Source organism: Alternaria novae-zelandiae, assembly GCF_023758075.1.
Source record: "Alternaria novae-zelandiae strain BMP 2774 chromosome Unknown scaffold_8, whole genome shotgun sequence".
NCBI lineage: Eukaryota > Fungi > Ascomycota > Dothideomycetes > Pleosporales > Pleosporaceae > Alternaria > Alternaria novae-zelandiae.
Window position 1 is genome coordinate 522311 of NW_026056968.1, and position 21293 is coordinate 543603.

The 21293-nt window shown below is 29.9% G+C and overlaps 2 protein-coding genes across 2 annotated transcripts; one reads left to right on the plus strand and one right to left on the minus strand.

The window, feature by feature from the left end:
• Positions 1 to 17887: 17887 nt before the first annotated feature.
• J4E88_004659 (uncharacterized protein) lies at positions 17888 to 18208 on the plus strand (the record flags this gene model as incomplete). The annotated part of the gene is made up of 1 exon (XM_049398303.1): positions 17888 to 18208. The coding sequence occupies one exon, from the start codon at positions 17888 to 17890 to the stop codon at positions 18206 to 18208; it is 321 nt and encodes a 106-aa protein (XP_049255864.1).
• Positions 18209 to 18625: 417 nt separating this feature from the next.
• J4E88_004660 (uncharacterized protein) lies at positions 18626 to 20462 on the minus strand (the record flags this gene model as incomplete). Its single annotated transcript, XM_049398304.1, has 4 exons — positions 18626 to 18818; positions 18873 to 20157; positions 20215 to 20268; positions 20324 to 20462. The coding sequence occupies 4 exons, from the start codon at positions 20460 to 20462 to the stop codon at positions 18626 to 18628; spliced, it is 1671 nt and encodes a 556-aa protein (XP_049255865.1).
• Positions 20463 to 21293: the final 831 nt, after the last annotated feature.

The following is a 21293-nucleotide window of genomic DNA, read 5'->3' on the forward strand; positions in this document are numbered from 1 at the left end:
TATATATAGTTCTGCTCTAAGTACTAATTATATATATTAGTAATAGTTTAAGAAGAGCTTTAGCCTATAGAGCTACTAATAGTACTATTTATATAAATTACTATTAACGTTGTTTATATACTGCCTAGTTATAATAGTAAGAAGTTTCTTATTATTACCTAAGACTACCTTTTGCAATAAGTAGAAGCTAAGGCCTTAGCTAAAAATAACTTAAAGAGTGTTTAGAAGTTCTTACTACATAATGTATTTTGTTAATAGAGTATTCTACTTAAGATATTAGCTAATAGAGGCTCTAAGAATAAAAGCTTTATTAAAGAACTTTAGAAGTAATAGAGAATTAATAGAGTTATTTTAAGCGCCTACTACTTTTAGAGACAAGAACTTATTAAGCAAGAGTACGCGCCTATTATAGCTACTCTAAAGAAGCTTTCTAGTAACTAAGTAGATAACTTACCTAATATTCTATAGGCTAACTGTATAACTATTAAACAATCTATAAATAAGATACTAGCTTACTTAGTCTTAGGCTAGTAGTATATCTTGCCTATTAAGCTATCTATTCTAACTTAGTAGACGCTTCTATAGAATAATATTTAAAATATACCTACTTTTCTTATAATATAAGCCTACTAGTTTAACTATAGAGATAAATAATTTAAGAAGTCTATTAACTACACTATGCGTCTTAGATATAAGAATAAGAACTATTTTAACTAGTTAAGAGTTCTTTAGCTAAGTAAGCTTTCTCTAGATAATCTTATTCTATTAAGAAACTCTTTCTATAAAAATAACTAATCTACGCTTACTAAGTTTCTACCTAAGTAGAAGAGGCTATTTTGCATTTACAGCGCTAATAAGAAAGGTTAGTATTAGTTAGAAGAGCTTAATAGCACCTCTTTCTAAAGTTATACGCTAGAAAACTACCTAAAAGCCTTTTACTAGCGTATAGTAGTAGATCTTGCTAAGATTAATAGGCTAGACTACGCTGTAACTATATTCTCTACTAATAAAACTAATAATGTAGATTAAGAAGTAAGTAGTAATAATAATAATAAGACGCCTAAATAGTCTACGTACAGCTAAGACATTCTAAATACTCTAGAGTTAACTAAAGTTTAAAGAAGCCTAAGGCTAAGAGCTTAACTAGATAATCTATTAGTTAATATAGAAGAGGAATAGAATATAGAATAGGTATTGTCTAGACCTTAGTAATTATTAGTAGTTATTTTAACAAAGAAGCTAGATTTTAACTAGAATAAGTATTAGGCATATATATTATAGGTATAGTTTTAAGTAGTTTTAGACATATATATATTAAACGCTATAACTAAGCTCTAAACTATATCTATAAATATATATAGAGAATAGGCACTACTATTACAGCCTATAACTAAGTAATATACCTACTTCTTACTCTTTTTCTTCTTCTTGCTAGAGGTCTTCTAAACTAATAAGCCTTTAAACTTAGATAGAGTAAGAAATTTATTACTCTTATTATTATTAATATTTATAGCCTTAGTAGAAAGTGTAGTAGGCTTATAAGTACAAAGAGTACGTATAGAGGTAGGTAGTAGTACTAGTTTCTTTATCTTCTTAGTAGAGGTAGACTTCTTAGTACTTTTAGAAGAAATGCGCTTACGCTTAGAAGATAGTAGAGCTAGAAGACTCTTTAGAGTAGCTATAGCCTTCTCTAGCTAAGTAAGTCTTAGCTTATAATTCTTCTTAGAGATACTCTTACTATAGTTACTAATATCTAAGTTCTAGAACTTCTTAGTAGAATTATAGTTACTATTACTAACTAGCTTCTTAGAAGCACGCAGAGCCTAAACTATAGAACTCTTCTTATAGAACTAAAGTACGCTTAGACTATTAGAGCTATTAAGAGAGAAGAATAGCTAAAATAATTAATAAGAGAGGTAGAATGCTACAGAAGACTTATTAAGATCTACTAGCTTAGTAAACATAACCTTCTTACTTAGAGAGTTAGGCTAATCTAAGAATAAGTTAGCTATTATACTAATACTAAGAAAGTAGATATCTAAGAGGTAGTTAGAAACTTATAAGTAAAAGAGTACTAAGGTTCTGCGCTCTTTGCGTAGTAATTAGTGTAAGTTCTCTATAGTATTAGAAAGCTATTTAATATAACTAAGTAATATAACTTAAATAGAAGCTTTAAACTACGTTTATAATAGCTGTATATTTTATTATATCTACTAAGCTCTTTATTCTTGCCTAAAGCTAACTTATACTTAATTACGCTAACAAGATAATAGTATATAAGTATAGTAATAAGAGGCTTAAAGATAATTTGCTTATAGTTTATACTAAGAGAGAAGAACTTATAGAAGAATAAATAGTTCTTAGACACATCTAAAGGCGCTAAATTAATTTTATACTTAATCTAAAGTTCTTTACTCTAAGTTAGAAAGTAGGCTGCTATAAGAACTAGTCTAGCTAGAGTCTCTAAAGTGTTAAGGTTAACAATATATCTATAGAGGTCTTTAACCTAGTTAATAGTAAAGTCTACGCGTAATATATGCATTACTATAAATAAATATAATATTAGTAGAATATCTTTTAGAAAGTAAGAAAGAAAGATAGTAGACTTACTCTAGCTAATAATAGTATTAGAGGCAGAAATACGCTTTAGTAGCTTATATAACTCTACTACCTAATTACTAAGAGCTCTAGGTACTAGACGCTTTTTTGTAGGTAACTTAGAAAGAACTTTAGACTTAGATAGGCTAGAGCTCTTAATAGAGGGGCTAAATTTCTTAATATTAAATAGAGTTTTATAGTAGTTAGGCAGTATAGTAGAGTATAAAGTGTTCTTAACTATAATACTCTAAAGCGCCTAAGAGGCGCTTAGCGCGTAATTAAAGTTAAAATCTATTTGCGTAATACCTAAGAACGTCTTAATATTAATCTACTCTTAAAGGCTAAGAAGAGATCTTTTATTATCTAAAGTAAAGAAGTTAAAGTTATTAAAAGGCTGCGTGTCTAGCTTATTAAACTTATTAGCACTTATAGGTATAGGCTAAGTAGTAATAGTAGCTAAATAGTTCTTAGCCTTAGACGCAGTAGTTGTCTTATTAGTAGAAGTTAGCTTAGTAGTAGTAGCCTCTAGTATAGTAATAGTAGACGCTTACTTAGGCGTAGCGCGTAGAAAGGCTTATAGAGTAGTAGAGTAGGCGTTGTTAAAGTTAGAGAAGATAATAGACGCGCTCTTAATAAGAAGCTACTTAATAGTCTTACCTTTAGGCGTAGTGTTAATAAAGCTAAAAGCTATAGTAAGAATATATATAGAATAATAGTAGTAGTAGTAAAGTAAAGAGTAAGAAGAGGTAGAAGAGCGTATAGAAGAGTATAAGGCAGTTAAAGCGTAGAAAGAGTAGAAAGTAGTAATAGAGATATTATAGAAGAATTTACTTAATGTGTTTACTACCTAAAGAGCTATTAAGTCTATAGTAATAGATTTACTTTTCTTATAAGAACTACTACGTAACACTAGATTATAATACTAGAATTTTAAAGCTAGCTAGTATGTAATAATACTCTTAGAATGTATTAGTAATATAGAGAGAATGTTATAATACTGTAATATAGAATGCAATACATTTAGAGTAGTTAGAATTTTAACTAAAGGCTGCTTAGCTAGAGCTATAGTAAAACTCTAACTAGACATCTTAAGTAGGCGCTTAGATTAGTATCTACTAATAAGAAAAGGCTTTTAAACAGGCTAAGAAATAGCTTTAAGAACCTTAGAAATAGATCTTAACTTTATAGAAGAATTATTTTAATATAGAAAGACATTAGAAGGTCTTCTATATAATTATAAAGGCTACTAAGGCTATTACTATTAGTACTTCTTAATTACAGCTTAGAATCTAGTATTATTATAATAACTACTAGGAACCTAAGAATATTATAATAGAAAGATTATATCTAAATAATATTTAGAACCTAAGGCTAAAGAAGAAGAGACCTTTTTTCTTTTAAGTATAGAAGAGAAGTAATATAGGTTTAGCTATTACAATATTATAGGCGTAAGAATATAAAGTAATAAGAGAAGACTTAGAAGTATATTATAATTTTATTTACTATAACTATAAAGTAGAATAGATAGACCTAAGAGTTAATTAGAGAGAAAAGAGACTAGAGAACTACCTACGTATAAAAGAGCTAGTAGAGCTAGAAGTTATAGAATTAGTAGAAGTTAAAGAAGAAATAGGCTTAGCAGTTCTAGTAGAAGTAGTAATAGAAGTAGTAATAGTAGAAGCCTTAGACTTAATAATATTATTACTAATAGTATCTACTTTATTAGTAATAGCCTTCTTAGGCTTAGGCTACTTACAAGGTTAACTACAACTACTACCTAGAACCTAGATAGAAGAAGAAATAGCATAGAGAGTATAATAATAAGGTTTTCTAGTTAGCGTAATAGGCTTAAGAACACTAGTAGCTAAATAGCTATTAGGCCTAATAGAAAGCGTAGCGTCTAGAGTAGACTAGCTAGTAGATAGATTAGACTTTATAGGTTAGCTCTAACGCTTAGTAATAGTTAACCTAGACTTATTATTACTCTTACTAAGAATCTTTAAGCGTAGTAATAATAACTAAACATAAGTTGCGCTAGTAGAAGTAGAAGCAGCCTTAGTATTAGAAGCCTCTTTAGGCAAATTATAGCTAAGATTCTTTAGGCTTAGTTAGAAAGCTAAGTTACAACTAGCGTTAACATTACTTAAATAGTATCTATACTAAGTAGCTATACTATTGCTAGCCTAGGTAAATAAGGCCTTATTACTCTCTTTAGATATAGTAGTTAGCTTCTTACTAGCTTTAAGACAAGTAAGAACGCTCTTAGAGAGGCTAGCAATTATATTAGAGGTAACTATAAACTTAGCAGCTATAGTAGACTTAAGGCTGCGCCTTACTACTTAAGTCTCTAGAAAAATATATTAGTAAAGATACTAGAAATAAGAAAGTAAGTGTCTAAAGAATAGTTAGCGACTTACTACAAAAAGAGTAGATCTAATAATTACTATACTTTAAATAATTAGTGCAAACTCTACTCTTTATTAGCTAGCTATTAATGTAGACCTAGATACACTAGCTAAACATCTTTCTATAATTTAATAACGTACACTAACTATAGATAATAATCTTAATAAAAGAATTTTTAACTAAAGAGTTAATTACACTAACTAACTTAGCGCTAAAATAATAAAATAGTATAAGCGCCTCTATGTTAGAGTTAAATAGCTAGCGCGTAGACTTATTATCTAACTAAAAGAATTTGCTAATAGTTATCTCTAGATTAGCTAAGTAGAAGTTGCTATAAGCGTTAACCTATATATTAGACTAATAGCTTTTCTAATTAGTAGCTAAAATAGAAAGAGAAGGCCTAAGTATACGTTCTACGCTTTGCAAGGCATGTAAGTAATCTTATATATCTATAGTAAAGCTAAGAGTAATAATATAAGCTTTCTAGTTAGTTACTAATAAAGTAGAAGATATTAGAATAATGTTTAGTTAAAAGGCTCTAAGAAAGAGAAAAGACTTACGCTAAGTAATATACTAGTTATAACTAGAGTTAGAAGTTTTATACTTATATAACTTTACTATACGTATACTACGCCTACTTTCTTTAATAGCCTTAGTTAGAGTAAAGATAGAAAGGCGTAGAGACTTACTCTAGTTCTTCTACTTCTTAGAAAGGTAAGACGTAGGCGTTTAAGAAGCTTTTATTAGAGACTTAAAGGCTAACTTAGGCTAAGAATAGCTAGTAGAGTTAATATTACAAATAGAGGAGAGTAGTAAAGTAGTATTAAGCACGTTAGTTATAACAGTATTAGTTTAGCTAACACTAGCGCTAGTCTTAGCTTTAATTAAGAGCGCAGTTTTAGGTAAAGTAAGTAGAGTAAGTCTAGCTAATAGCTATTTAGGCGCACGCAAAGGTTAGAACAATAGCGTAGTATTATTACTAGTACTCTTAGTTATAGGCTAAGCGGCAATAGTAGTAGAATTATTTATAGCCTTAGGCTTAATAGTTATCTTATTAGTAGAAGTTAGCTTAGAAAGCGTAAGCGCGTGCGTAGTAATAGCAGTAGCTTACTTAGCTATAGCAGACTTAAGAGTAGGCGTAGTAGTAGAGGTAGTAGAGCTATTATTAGCCTTAGATATAATAGCTAGCTTAGCAGTAAGCTTCTAAGTATAGAAAGTAGATATAGTAACTAGTATAGTATCTGTAGTAGCTAACTTACCTTTAGAGCGCTTAGGTAAAGCTATAATAGAAAAAGAAGGTTAAAGTAGAGTAGAGTAGAAGAAGAGAAGAAGATAGAGAGAAAATAGCAAAAGGCTACACGCGCAAAGGCAGAGTTAAGAGTAGTAATTACTATATATAAGAAGAAAAGTTATAATATTATTATTTTAATAGCCTAGTTACTAAGCGCTAAAGAGCCTTTAGATAAAAAAGTAGAGTAACTAGCGTATAAGTTCTAATAGTAGTATAGTATATATAAACCTTCTAAAATGTCTCTATAGATATACTAGCAATACACTAGAGATAATAAAATATCTATTAGAGAAAAGACTAATATTATAGAGGGTTAAGCGCTAAATAAGTAGGCACTATAGAAAAGTAAAGATTAAACCTAAGAAAGATATAGTTCTAAGCCTAAGAGATTATTAGCTACTAATATTAAAAGTAATTAAGATAAGGTTTAGAATACACTAGAGAAATAGAGAAAGAGGCTATAGGCTAGTAGAAGAGATTAAATTAAAATAAGAAGAGTAATAAAGAGAAATATACTAGAATAGAAATAGTCTAAAGAGATTTTACATTTAGATTTTTAGGCAGAAGTTTAGCGCATAGTATATTTAGATTAAGTAGATAGAATTTAGTAATATAATAAGTAGAAGAGAATGTCTAAGAGCTATTCTCTTATTTATACTTAAGAAGAAGAGAAGGCTTTCTTCTTAAGTGTAGAAGAGATATAGTAGTAAAACTAGTAATATAATAATAGTCTAAATAGCTATTAGGCTTAAGAGTTAGTGCGCTAGAGAAAGCTAGGTCTAAACAGCGTTTAGACAAGAATAATAACTACATATATACACACAATACAATTAACTACATTAAGCACCTATTCTAATAGAGATACTTCTAATTACTCTACTATAGTAGGTTATATTCTAAGTATTTCTTATATAGCTTTATATAATATAGAATAACTCTATAGTAATACTTATACGCTGTAATAGCTTCTCTATCTTATATACTAGGCTTATTAAAGCCTCTAAGAGTTAGTAATAGTATAAGCTAGCCTTTTAAAGAGATTTAGATAGGCTAAAGTATATATATAATATAGTATAGTATTCTATAGTAGTAGCTAGCTTAATTAAGTTATTAGCTACTTAGACTGCGCTAGCTATATCTCTATTAAGAGATAGTATATTAATACTTATAGTAGCTCTAAAGTAACTATTTAAGCGCTTTAGTCTCTACTTATTAGAGAGTATAGACTTCTTAGATTACTAGAAGAATAATAGGCTTATATTCTATAGCTTAAATAGTAAGGTAATAAAAAAACTACTAAGTGTAATTTTTATCTAGAGCTTTAAAGAGAGGTAAGTAGTCTATTAGTAAAGATATATAGAGTAGTTAGAAGTATAAATAATAAGAGCTTACTAAGCTTCTTTAGAAAACTTTAGATATAAAATATTATCTACTTTAATTAATATTAGAACTATATATGCGTAGGTAAGTAATCTAGTAGAAAGTAGTTTAATATACTCTTAGTATTTATACTCTAGATATTACTAGAGTTATTAAAAGTTCTATTAAAGGTAGTTTCTTCTTATATATTATTAGATAATATTATATACTAGATATTATTTAACTAAGTAAAGGTATTAATTACTTAGCTAAAGATATTTAAGCTAGGCTTACTCTTAACTATTAGATACGCTACACTACGTAATTATAATTTAGGCGCTTATTAACTACTAAGTAATACTATAATAGACTTATATAATTTCTACTTATATAGAGGTAACTATAAAGCGCTTTATTTATATTATAGTACTCTAGTAGTAAGAAGCTACTTCTATATTTTATTAGAATATAGTAGTATAATTTCTAATAGAGGTTAAAAGTAGTATAACTACCTAAGTATATAGTAGACTATAGTGTTACATAATAACTCTAAGAATAATATAGATAATATAGTAAGTAGAAATTTATAAGTATAAATATATAAAATCTATAGATATATCTTACTCTTTACTTTTTCTTTCTAGTACTATATACTAACGTAAGAAGACTAGTAGTAGCTTTACTTACTTACTATATCTAAAGATAGTATAGCTAATCTATAGTAGACGCTCTACTCTATACGCTCTAGCTAGACTAATATAGAATCTAAAAACTAGATTTACGCGCTCTAAGTAGAAATAACAAAGCTAAGAAATAACTATAAGGTACTCTAAGTACAGCACAAAATTCTTTATAAAGTAGTAGAATTATTTATAAAAGAAGCTATAGAAAAGAACTTAGGTAAGAATCTAGATACTTTATTTATACTAGAAGAGAAGAAAAAGAAGTATAATTAGTTATAGAAACTCTAATAGTAGGCTTATTAATAGAAGGCTATTTTTGTAAAGTTTATAGTAGCACTCTAAAGTAGTTAAGACTTACTTATATCTACTAGAGCTAAGTTCTAAGCGCACTAGTATAAAGATAGCTTAGAGTAGAATTAGAGCTTAGCGTAGAATAAAGGCTTTAATATCTATTTATAGAGGCTAATAACTACTAAAACTAGTATATAAGTTTTTATATAGCGTAAAGTAATAGCACTCTAATATTATATAGCTACCTAGATAATTATATAATTAACTCTATACCTTAATACTTATTATATTCTATATAGTTCTAAATAGAGTTGCTTATAATTATACTATTACTATATATACTAAATCTACGCTAAAGAACTCTCTTAATATTTACCTTACTACTATATTCTATAATAGTTACTCTAGGCCTATTTACTTTATTATAGAATAGCTTATAATATAAATAAAATAGCTTTATAAAATATATTAGATTACTTTATATATATAGGTAGCTATAAAGAGCTACGTAGTTATTAGTAGTAGAGTTAATAATACTACTTAAATAGAGAATTTAATTACTTATAAGTAAGTAGTTAAGTTATAAGAATATATATATACTACTTTATATCTACTTTTCTATTCTTATTATAGAGCTAGCTACTACTTTATAATATCTTCTCTATTATAACTATTATACGTATAAACTAGATTAACTTAGCTACCTTTAATAAACTATACTTAGCTCTATATAATGCCTTTTATAAAAGCTACTCTTATTATTATAAAAGGTACTATAGCTACTATTATAGTAACTATAGACTACTATGTAGATATTATAGTACGCTAAATTAATAAGTATTTTAATATATCTAAGCATACTATAGCGTACTTTAACTACTTTCTAATTACAAACGCTTACTCTAGTAACTTAGTATTATAGTCTGCTAGTTTATATAATATAGTAAGTAGCTTAAAACTTTTCTATTAAGATTTATAATTAGCTTTAACTACGCGTTAGGTCTTTATAGGCTCTAATATAATTATAAATATAGCGCTACCTTCTTTTATTAAATCTATAATACTAATTACTAATCTTATAGCCTCTATTACTAATTAAGTAATCTTATTTACTTATAATATAGTCTACTTTAGATATTAAGCTTAAGACTTAGTAACGTAAGCTTAGATTATTACTTTTAAGATAGCTAGTACTATAACTAAGCTATAAAAATTTCTACACTAGTTATATAAGCCTTTAGTAGTAGATACTCTACTAGCTATTATTACCTTAATATTATTCTCTAGCATTCTAGTAGTAGTTTCTATTATTATACTCTAGATACTAATAGTAGTTTACCTAATTATATATCTACTTATCTTCTTACTCTAGCTTACTTATTTAATAGTTAAGAGTACTCTTATAAAGTTTCTACCTATAATATCTATATAATACTATACTAACTAAAGGTTTAGCGTCTATTTAAGTTTTCTACTATTTAGGTAACACTAATAATAACTATACACGCTTCTAACTAATTATAATAATATAGTTAATATTTATTTTAGAGAAATATTACTATAAGTTACTCTTTCTATAAGTTAGTTATAGCGCTATCTTTAGATATAGTAGGCTACTATTTATAATAAAGAGAATAGAGTAACCTAGGCGTTAATAAGGCTTTCTCTCTTAGTCTATCTTATAAATTAGTTAGAGTATTACTTTATACTTATAACTATATATTATAATATATATATAATTAATATATTATATATTACTATATTTTTATAAGTCTATAGTAGAATAGCCTTACTATAATATAATTTATAACCTCTTCTAAGTTAGAAGAATATTACTATACGCTAGGTATTTCTTTATTTAGTAAACACTTTCTATATTTATTCTCTTAACTAAGCTATATTTTCTATATATATTCTTACTCTTTATAGTAGAGGCTCTTATACTTTATATATTTTCTTATCTAAATATATATCTAAGTATATCTAGCTACCTCTATCTATACTCTATAAATAACGCTAAAGACTATAAAATTATAGTCTCTAGTAACCTAGATATACTACCTTAACTAATAGATATATAGCGTACTATTATAATAGTGCTAATAGATATAATTCTACTCTAGTACTTATTACTTTACTAGATTAATTATCTTAGTTATATTATAGTTGCTCTATATTATTCTAATTAACCTATTATAATAGATTATAGGTTTACTAACTATTACTATTTCTATTATACTATAGAGCTATTTACTAGTATATTAGCTAAGTATTAGCTTTCTACTAAAGCGCATATTTAGTATATTATAAACTAACCTATTATTCTTTATATTATTATAATTAGAACTCTAAGTAACACTACTAATCTAGTAATTAATACCTTTCTTTCTAATTTCTATACTTAGCGCTAGCTTAAACCTATAACTATTATTATAGAAGCGTTTTAAGAATTTACCTATAAGCTATACTATAGTATTATATATTAATACTAATATACTATTAAGTAATAGTCTTTATAGTAGATTAGTAAGGTTAATAGTATATAGATATAGTAGAATAGTACTTTTTTTACTAATACTATTATAATTAGTGTATTATATTAATATAGTTTTTATTACTAATAAATTACTAAGTATAGAAATTAGAAACTAATAGATAAGTAAGTTAACTATATACTTTAGGCGTAGAAGCTAAGCCTCTAATACGCGTTTTAGTAAGAGAAGCGTATCTTCTTAACTTTTTAAGCTTTAAATTATTTATTTAATAATTAGTTACTAGCTATTATAATAAATAGAAAAGTTAACGTAAGCTTAACCTAAGATATAATAAAAGTAAAGAGGCTAGTAGTAGACTACTCTACTAGAATAATAAATAGATAAAGAATTCTTACTTAAGTAGTCTTTATATAGTTACTCTTAGTGCTTATATAACTTATTAATATCTAGCTATACGCCTCTAGAGTTCTTATAATACTAGTGCTATTATACTAGTATTAGAATTATAAAGTAGTTATTTATACCTAGATATTACGTAATAGATATATAATATATATATAGACTAACTATTCTATTAGGCTCTATATAGATATACTTATAAAGTTCTAAAGTCTAGCTATATATTATAAGTATAAGGCAAAGACTAATAATAGTACTAATACTAAAGTTACTCTAAGAAGACTCTAACACTATATAAGTATAAGATAATAGCTAAGGTTAAGAAAAAGAGTAAGAACACTAAAGTTACTTCTAAGAAGACTTTAATACTATATAAGCGTAAGGCTAAGGCTATAGCTATAATTATAACTATAACTATAACTATAACTATAACTATAACTATAACTATACCTAAGTCTAAGTGTAAGTCTAAGACTAATAATAGTAGATACTAGTTATACTTAAAAAGCTAGCTATATCTTATAAGTATAAGACTATAGCTAATAAGAAGACTATAGTACCTTAATTACTAGTAGAAGTTTAGAGTACTACTACTACCTAGCTATATTACTATTTACTATCTTAACCTTACTATATAGACTCTAGATCTAGCGCCTACTTCTAGCTACTAGAGACTATATAGTTTTACTACCTACTATTTTAAATAGTAGCTTAAAATAGTAGGTAGTAGAACTATATAGTCTCTAGTAGCTAGAAGTAGACACTAAATCTAGGCTTTTTCTTCTTCTTTTCTTTTTCTTTTCTTCTTCTTTTCTTTTTCTTTTCTTTCTCTTTTCTTTTTCTTTTCTTTCTCTTTTCTTTTTTTTTTTTTCTCTTTTCTTTAATATACTAATAGTTTAGTGTAGTATATTTAAAATATTATATAGCGCTTAAGTCTAATTCTAAAGCTAATAATAATAATAATACTCTATAAGCGTAAGGCAAAGACTAAGAACTATAGCTATAACTAATATATACTTAGAGCTTAGTATATAAGCGCTAGGTATCTTACGTAGTAGTATAGTAAAACCTCTAATATACTAGCTATAGATAGAGTATAACGTAACTATAAATTTAATATAAGTGCTATATAACTATAGTAATACTTTAAGCTAGTTTATAGCCTCTAAAATATAAGCTTATTTATTAACTCTATAATATACCTAGATATAGAGTTAAGAGCTAAGGCCTACATAGTACTTTTATTACTAGAATAGATTATTCTAGTCTACTTAGATAACTTGCAACCTATTATTAGCTAAGTAGATTACTTTATAATACTAGTATCTTCTATATATAAAAAGTAAACTCTATAGTTATAACTTAAGAAGTTAGAGTATTTAGCTAAAATTAAGTATTAGTAACTACTATTAAATAAAACCTATTATTAAATATAAGTATACTACTTTAGAGTATTTTTCTCTAGAAGTGCTACTAATATAACTTATATCTCTATAGAAATTTAATTCTTATTTCTAATAATACACTAATATCTACTATTTACTTATATTAGTTAAGAGTAGTTACTATATATAGTGTAGTGTAGTACTTTTATAATATATTCTATACCTAGAATATTACTCTAGCTTTTTTAAATAGCCTAAATCTTAGTAAGAATATTCTAGTAGTAGTACTAGAGCGTATAGAATAACTTACTACTTTAAGAGGTATAAAGATACTTATTATAAACTTAGCTAAAACCTATATTATAGCTAGTAGAATAGCGTTAAGTATTATCTATAACTTCTTTCTTACCTAAAAAGTTATATAGATATAGATAGATTTACTTCTATATTATATTAAGCTCTAGGTCTTTAGTTCTAGCTATAACTAGCTCTTAGTTAATAAGAAGTTATAAGCTATAGATAGAATTACTAATAATAATAACTTAGCTATAAGAGAACTATTATTAATAGTATCTACTACTTTAGAAAATATAGTTAACTTAGTTCTATTTAATTCTATTAAAGTGTCTATAGTAACTCTTATATAGAAACTTATAGTAACTAAGCTTAATAAAACTATAATATTTACTAAGTTTATACTTTTAGAAACTTATAATAGCACTACTATAATACTTACTAATAATTAAATCTTCTAGGCTTCTTAAGCTACTTCTATAGAAGATATTAGTAAGCCTAGTTATAGTAATAATACTAAGCTAGCAATAGAGATAGTAAGAGATATTACTAAGAAACTTAGTACTTTTTAGCACTACTTAGATATTACTAGTAATAGTACAAAATATAGCTACTAGAGAATTATAACACTAAAGCGTAGTATAAAGAGATAGTTCTACTCTAAGGCCTATTATAGATAGTAGTATAATAGTAAGACTATTACTAAGTAGATATCTAGCACTATTAGAGTATTTATTAGATAGAGTATAGTAAATAATTTAGCTACCTCTTTAGTTACTCTTAAAGTTATATTAGTATTAAGCTTACTACGTCTTATATTAACTTATATATACTATCTAAAACTCTATCTATACTTTTTTTATTATAGTAATTTAACTATAAAATCTATTATAAGAAAAGCCTACTTTACCTCTAGCTATAAAACGCTATTTAAATCTCTCTTTATCTATAGCTTTAGTACTTTAAGCTTTTTTATAAAACTTACTTAGCTTACTTATAGTCTAAGCGCTTATAAAGTTTCTTACTATATTAAGATATAGTTATAAGTAACTCTTTATACTTTGCGCTTAGTTTAAGTATAGTATATATAATATAGCTAGGTAATTAAGTAGCGTATATTAAGAGAATATTATATATATAGCTTTTATAAGTTTACTAGTATAGAATATAGTTATAGTAGAATCTTTTGCGTAGGTAAGTAACTAGATATTAAACTTTAATTACTTCTAGTTAATAAGCTAGCTAACGCTTCTATAATTAGTAATACTTAAATTTTTAGCGCTAGTAAGATTTACTAGTATAAGTATTGTAAAGCTAGCTTCTTTTAGAATAAGAATCTAATAGATTAAGTAACTTTATAAAAAGTTCTTATTAACTATAGTAAGTAATATCTACTAACTAGTAATAGTCTAATCTATAAAAGCTTAAAGATATTCTACTAAAGTAGCTAAGTAGACTACTACCTAGTTTTTAAAAGCTAATAACTTCTACCTTATACTACTAATAGAGTAGAGCTTAGCTAGTAGAAAAGTTACTAATTTATTAATAACGCTATTCTAAATACTATATACTATCTCTATTACTATAAAAAAGACTTAGCCTAGATATAGCTAATAAAAGAGTAAGTTTCTAGCCTATTAAGTAATATAGTTACGTGTCTTAAAAAGTGTGTAAGATTTTCTAGTACTAGAATAGCTATTAGCTAAAATAATAAATCTACCTCTATAAACTATAATAAGCTTAATTATCTTCTATATAAATAGATAGATATTAAGATTTATTATCTACGCACTAAAGACGTAAGAGAACTTATACTATATAAGTAAGTAGTCTAGTAAGTTTCTATACTTTCTTTCTTTCTTTTTCTTTACTTTATAAGAAAATAGCTTATAGATCTTTAGAGCGTATTATAATATAGTAATAAGCTTCTATAACTTATTAAATATCTTTCTAAAAGTATTAGAAGCTATAGAGAGAATATTAGTTACCTATAGTATATAAAGTACTAACTATTCTTACTTAGCTTAGTATATTTTAATAGTAATAGGTAGTGCTATAAAAGTAGATATTAAAGAAAACTACTATTTAGCTTTAAGAGATATAATAGTATTAGTAATATTAAAGTTACTATTTATATACTTATTAAAGAGAACTAGAATAGTATTCTCTAAGTTATAAGTTACTTTAATAAGCTTTATCTTAGACACTCTGTCTAAAGTCTAGCGTTTATAGTATCTTATAGCTAGAAAAAGTAGCTTATCTATATTATACTCTAATATATCTATAAGTAATACTAGCTATAGTGCTAAATTTATAGTATAGAAGTTACGCGTTTATACTATAGAGACTTTAACCTTAATAGGCGTAGGTTATTCTTATCTTATTATATTAATAACTAAAGAGAACTAACTAAGTAATATATATTCTTCTTAATATATAGTAGATAAGTGTACTTACTAGGCGTAAGGCGCACTTATTATAATAAAAGTATAATATAGAAGTATTATAAGAAAGTTAGAAGTTCTAGTATAATATTAGTAAGATATTTTTAGATTATATAAGCTACGTAGTAGCTAAAGATAATAAAAACCTACTTATAGAAGAGCCTTTAAATAAAACTAAATAAATATTTAGCTTTAATAAGATATAGTAACTAGTACTAGAAAAACTTAACCTAGATAATTATATAAAGAGAAAGCCTTTTACTATATACCTTAACTAAGCTATATATAAGTTTATTAAAAACCTATAGTACTACTAAATAGACTATAGTATAACCTAGTGCTTCTTTAAGAATTAACTAGACTATACTACTATAAGCTTTAGTATTTAAAGAATTAATAAGAAAGTTACTATAGTGTTAAAGTATATAATTACGTATCTTTTACTAGAACTCTACACTACTAGTAGGTTCTTAGCCTAAATTACTATTACTAGTTATAATAGTATTAGAGAATAGTTTAGATATGCTCTAGTAGAGTTAGTTATTAGAATTAGATATTAATAGTAAACTTATTATTTTAAGATTAAGTAGTATATTACTAACTTTAACTACTATTAAGAATAATTCTAATATATTCTATAAAGAGTAGTTATAGAGATTAGATAATATAGGTAGAGCGCTTATAGTTTTAAAGTTAAGGCGTTAGTATTACTTTCTATTATTATTATAATAATAGCGTAAATTTTAATAAGATTAGAATAGCTTATAGTATATAGAAATATAGTCTTTAGACTTATATATATAAGTAGTTAAGCTAAATTAAGTAAACTATATAGAAAGATACTTCTTTAATTATCTTAGATAAAGATAATATAATATATAACTAAGACGTCTTAGTATATATATTATATTTATATTAGATAATTATTATAATATTATTATAAAGTATATAGCTACTATTCTAGATAGTCTATTTCTATTTTACTAGTATATATATATCTATTATTAATAACTATTCTCTCTAAGTATCTACTTCTTATAATATAGTAACTAACTAGCTAAAAGCTTTAGAAAGGTTTTAGATAATATTATAGAATAATAAGGTATAAAGTTAAGATACTATAATTATACATAGTATTATACTAACGCTATAGTTTATTATAGCTTTATAGAAAAACTCTACTTAGTCTTTTCTCTCTAACTATAAGAAAGTGTTAATAAAAGTTATATTTACTTTTATTTCTAATATTAGTAAACTTCTCTAAAAGAAGAGTAAAGCTAGTAATAGTAGTTTAAGCTAAATAGCTAGAGATAAGAAAGTAAGTAGTAGTAGTAAAAAGAACGTAAAGAGCCTCTTTATTACTATTCTACGCCTTTAAGAGCTAGCGCTTTTACCTATTATTTAAGTCTACCTTAATACTAATAAGACTAATACTTAGTTATTCTTCTACTCTAAAAAACTTATTAATAATATTTAAAACTATAGTAAAGACTTAACTAGTAAGGTAATAATTATTTAGTACTAATATACTAAGACTATCTCTTATTAGCTTAGTCTTAATAGTATTTAATAGCTTTTTTTTATACTTATATAGTATAATCTTATTAAGCTTATATATTTTAACTATACTAGTAACTAGATTAGCTATCTTATAAAAGTTTACTTTCTAGAACTTATTAAATCTATATACGCTAGTAGCTTAAATATATAAAAGCTTACTATAGAAAAAGTAGTAAATAAGTTATATACTTAGTATAAGTTTAGAGCTAAAATTAATATTCTTATAAAGAACTTTAGTAAGAGTTATATTTTCTACCTATATAATATTCTTTTTCTAAACTTTCTTTCTAATAAGATAATAGCTTTTAGTAGATACTATATTAAAGCTATTACTTATTTCTAAAACTCTTTATATATTATAAAGTTACTAGATAATAATTTATTAGTAGTTACGCTTAGCTATAATATTTAAAGATACTTTATCTAACTTTTTAGAGAGTTAAAAAAATAGATATAGATAGTTAGAATTAATATATGCACTTTGTACATATAAGCTTAGACAATATACCGCCTCTTAGCTATTCGTCCTCTAAACCACGGCAACGCTAGAGAGAACGTAGTTGAAGAGGTTTGTCGACTTGGAACCCTACTCTTCTTAGCACCAGTTTGGAGAAGCTTTGGTCAATCACCAGTATGGACGGCGGCTATATCGCGCAATCTTCTCCTTGTACTCACGAAAAACATGGTCGAATGGAACGACTTGAAGCCTTTGCTCATCTGGGTGCTCTACGCCGCCGCAATCGAAACCAAGGATCTGGCAGAACGTAGCCAGTTCGTCTTCATGCTTGGCATCCTGATGAGTGGCATGCAGATGCAGGCGTGGGATGATATCATGTTGATTGTGAAAAGCGTATTGTGGGTGGAAAAGGTTTTCGCAGGTACTGATGAGTTGATTCGCGACGAGGTTATGCAGATTGTCAACCACAATCCTATGAACATGTTCCCGGTTGAAACTACGCCGCCGCCAAGTTTCTTAGACGACTTTGCGGCGGAAACAGAATAGAACTAGACTAGATCTGGAAAGAAGACACCCTTGTTGCTGCAGCTACCAATAGCAAGACTTAGCATTGCTGCTTGACCTCGCTCTCTTACAGTCGTTGCACGTACAGTAAACGCCTACCACGACTGTAGGGAGCAAATATAAAGCTGCCGTGAATGATCAATACTCACTGCTACCCTCTACCTAAGTATAGATTTGCATCTAGTGTGCTCTTGTGATTTGCATACGGCTGTCGTGGCAGAATGGTCACCGGAGGCCCACGGAAGAAACTGCAGCTGACCAGAGGCACACGCGCTATCATGCCATAGCAGTCAAAAGTTCTGTTCTTTAGCCAGGGATTGCCTAAGTGAAATGATATGTATGTGCTGCATAACTTGAAGAATTACATCGTGCTGACAAGTATCCGTACTGTTGCACAGTCTATGATCTAGGTGCCCTTCCGTTGTAGTCCATTCCCGGCTCTGCTGTATAATTTGCGAAGCAGTCATAATTGAAGTCGATTTCGGCACTGCGCTTTTGGAGGAGCTCGACAACGTGGTCGAAAGAGCAGAGACCGTTTGCATCAGCGGGACATCCTGGATGAGACTCGTTGATCGGCACAACGGCATCATTGCTAGTTGGCCAAGTTAGCTGGGTATCGGGTTTCGAAAGAACAGAGTGTACTTACACGATGAATCGGATCTGCTTTGTTGGTTGCATGGCAGAGCAAGAAAGAACCTGAGTAGTGAAGTGGGTAGCAAACGGCACGAGCTTGCTAGCTACGAAGCTGTTCTGCCCTTCATTACCGAGAGGACTCAGTGGTGGGCCTTTGAACAAAGCCGTCAAGTTGAACGCAGTGAGCGTGTCAAGGACGACAACTTCGTGCGTAGCATCGGCATAGATAGACTGGTCGAGCGGGAAGTACGTCGAGGAGTTGTCAAAAGTCTCGTTCAACGCGGAGTTGGCACCGGGATATTGATGGGTGAAGCGTGCGATGAATTCGTCTAGGAAGCCTTTGCCTTGAGCAGCAGAGACAGGAGATCCCGGGCCGTTGTTGTAGTAGAAGGACAAATCGAAGTAATACTCGTAGTTCAGGAAGTCTTGTTCGTTGAAGAGGTTGCAGAAGGCGGAGTAGCCGAGAGCGTGCGTCTCATACGAACACAGTTGAAGCATAGCGATGGCGTCGGTGGAAGTAAAGTTGATACCGCTAGCCTGCGACTGCAGACGAGCGAGAGTGGCGTTGAACGCGTTGTTCGCAAACTGAGCTGCTACACGGCTACCGATACTGCCTCGGGTCGCAATGTTCGAGTTGTTGCAGATCTCGTAAGGTGCGCCGGAGTTGTTCACGCCTAGAGTCTCAACAAGCAACTCGATGTTGACCTCGTCCATGTACTCGGGTACACCAAAGAAACCGGCAGCGAAGTTTTCCGCAGTCTTCACCATCCGGTCTTGGGACTGTGTTCGGAAGACCGGAATGGTGCCCGCTTCAGTAAAGTTGTTCAGAAGATGGCCATACAATTGGCGGTACTCAATGCCCAACAGGAAGTTCATGCTGCGACCCGACGGTGTTAGGAGCTCGGCGCCCAACTTGTATGTCCAGTCGCTCAGGAAAGAAAGCTCTCCAGAGACTGCAAGACCAGTTTTCGTAGCGTTCGCAATCTTCTGAGCAAAGGTAGCGGGCGCAGCGCCACTGGTTGGGTATCTAGCGCCGTGACGGTAGAGCAGATGCATCTGGGTGATGTCGCAGCCATCCGGGATCAGAGGACTGGCATCAGGAAGACCGTAGTCTGCGCTGCGAACCGAATACCATGGGCTCAAATTACCCCAGTATTTGGTGATGTCAAAGTTTGGAGACTGCGAGCCACTGCCGTGGGGCTGTGGCTTGATCAGAGGGTATGAAGATGCATCGCCATCGTTGTAAGGATACGACGGTGCTGTTTGGATGGCATTCGGCTCGGCGCCTGTGGGAGTTGCTGATGATTATTGCGTTAGTTCAAAGACCAGAGCTCAAGGAAATGTTGGTGGCTTACGGCCAGGGAAGCCGACGACAGACTCTGGCGGAAAGAGTTCGGAGTTGACCTCGGCTATACAATCAACCCATCAGCATTCCGCTCTCTGCGCAGCTTCGATCAGACTTACTGCCAGCGGGAGGATACACATCTGCACTGCTTGCGCCTGCGTTCCCAGCTGCCGAAATTGTCGTGGTTGGTACAGCTCCAACCCTTGCAAGGAGGGCAAGCAGTGCGCCTTTACGGGCGGTGTTGGTCGTGATGCGCATCTTGACAGTCGCAGAAGCCTAGGTCTCTCAAAAGGTATGTATACCAAGGAAAACAAGCTCCGACAAGCCTCGATGCCCAGCAGTGTGGGTGTCCCAGAGACCCATTTTATAGTCCCCCAAGCCCTGCAACGGTGGAGAAAGGCGTTAGAGTTGGGCATTTCGCTACCGAAGGGATACACGCGGCTCGTAGTAAGCGTCGCGCAACCAATGGGATGCGGGATTATGAACACATGCGTTGACCAATACTTCGGCAGCAGGGATGCCATCACTTCAATGACAGCACTGACGTCTGCGGGATGCAGATATCACGGTACCCAGGTACTCATGCGGTAAAGCATGTGTTGGTGCGGGGGACCTGTGCAGTTCCTAAGTCCTGGTCCACGATGACGGCGTTGGACTATGCTGCTTTGAGTGCCGCACAACGGCGTTCTTGTCCACCTTTGAGCACATCGATAGGAGCACGTGGCAGGCGGATGTATGGTGACGAAGGGCTCTTTGCAGCAAGACACGCGTTGAGGAAAAGTGTTCAGGCTACATTGATGCAGAGATAACCCGGCCAGAATGAGTTCATCGGTTTCGTCATCACATGCGAGTCCAGTTCACTTCCAAGGTTACTTTTCGATGTTGACGAGAAAAGGCTGTTTTTGTCATTACACGTCCACAGACTATTTATACATGGAATCGAGAAGCCCCCCGTTCTCGCCAGACGAAGAAAAACCAAAAACGCCAGTGCCAATGCCGATGTATCGATGAGACGCAGCAAATTCAACACCGCCCAGAACGACTGATATGAAGACCCCGGTACCCACCCATAACCACGATCTCATCAGT